We start from the raw sequence: 1,192 nt of genomic DNA on the forward strand, positions 1-1,192 counted from the left end.
CTCTCCCTCAAAGCTCTACTTGATCGTGAGTTCGTGGGACGTCACCGAGCTGAACGTGTGCAGATCGCGGAGGTGTCGTACATTCGGTACTAGGATCGGTCGATTGTGAAGACGTACAACTACATCAACCGCGTTGTCATAACGCTTCCGCTTATGGTCTATGGGGGTACGTGGACGACACTCTCCCCTCTCGTTGCTATGCATCACCATGATCTTGCATGTGCGTAGGAATTTTATTGAAATTACTGCGTTTCCCGACAATGGCCAATCCATCTCAGGAATGACCATTAAAGAGGTCGTGGAGGAATGCAAGTTGTTCTATCTTGCAGGGACAGAAACAACATCAGTACTGCTCACATGGAGAATGATCGTACTAAGTATGTATCCAGAGTGGCAAGACCATGCAAGGGAGGAGGTTATTAGCTTATTTGGAAAAGAAAAACTTGAGTATGAAGGCGTTAACCGACTCAAAACAGTGACTGGTGATTTGTTTACTTGATTCCATTGTTACAATAGGATATAAAATTGGATATATGAATCTTACAATCTACTATATTTGCGGGTGACCTTGATTCTTTATGAGGTACTCCGGTTGTACTCGCCTGCTGCCGCATTCTTCCGTAAAACGTACAAGGAGATAAAGATTGGAGGCATCACATACCCCGCTGGTGTTCTCATTGAGCTTCCCCTGTTGTTAATGAACCATGACCCAGATATATGGGGAAGGGGTGTACATGAGTTCAAGCTGGAGAGGTTCACCAATGGGATCTCCCAGGCATCCAAGAATCCTAGTGCATTCCTACCGTTCAGTTGGGGGCCACGTATCTGCATTGCCCAACAGTTCGCCCTTCTTGAGGCTAAGATGGCGTTTTGCACGATCCTTCAATGCTTTGAGTTTGAGCTCGCACCATCATACACTCATGCGGTAGATAACATCAGGCTGATGCGTCCAATGCATGGTGCACAAATCAAGATTAGGGCAATTTGATCATCACCCACGACAATCTACATGTTGTGCACTATTTGCTGTCATGTGCCTAAAAATATAATAATGCATTAAAATACCAATGGGATTCAAACTTCACGTGAACCATTTTTTGTGCCTTTACAATTAAAGCCGAGTTGGTGGTTGTCGTTTGGTATCACCACCCACTCCGTCCTCCACATATACACTATATCCTTGATACCATGC

General features: G+C 45.0%; 1 protein-coding gene across 1 annotated transcript; it reads left to right on the plus strand.

The window, feature by feature from the left end:
• Nucleotides 1-235: 235 nt before the first annotated feature.
• On the plus strand, nt 236-988 carry LOC119357771 (cytochrome P450 72A14-like; the record flags this gene model as incomplete). Its single annotated transcript, XM_037624610.1, has 2 exons — nt 236-474; nt 562-988. Coding segments are annotated over 2 exons (666 nt in total), but the record flags the coding sequence as incomplete, so codon positions are not given.
• Nucleotides 989-1,192: the final 204 nt, after the last annotated feature.

This window comes from Triticum dicoccoides, chromosome 2A (genome assembly GCF_002162155.2).
Source record: "Triticum dicoccoides isolate Atlit2015 ecotype Zavitan chromosome 2A, WEW_v2.0, whole genome shotgun sequence".
Taxonomy (NCBI): domain Eukaryota; kingdom Viridiplantae; phylum Streptophyta; class Magnoliopsida; order Poales; family Poaceae; genus Triticum; species Triticum dicoccoides.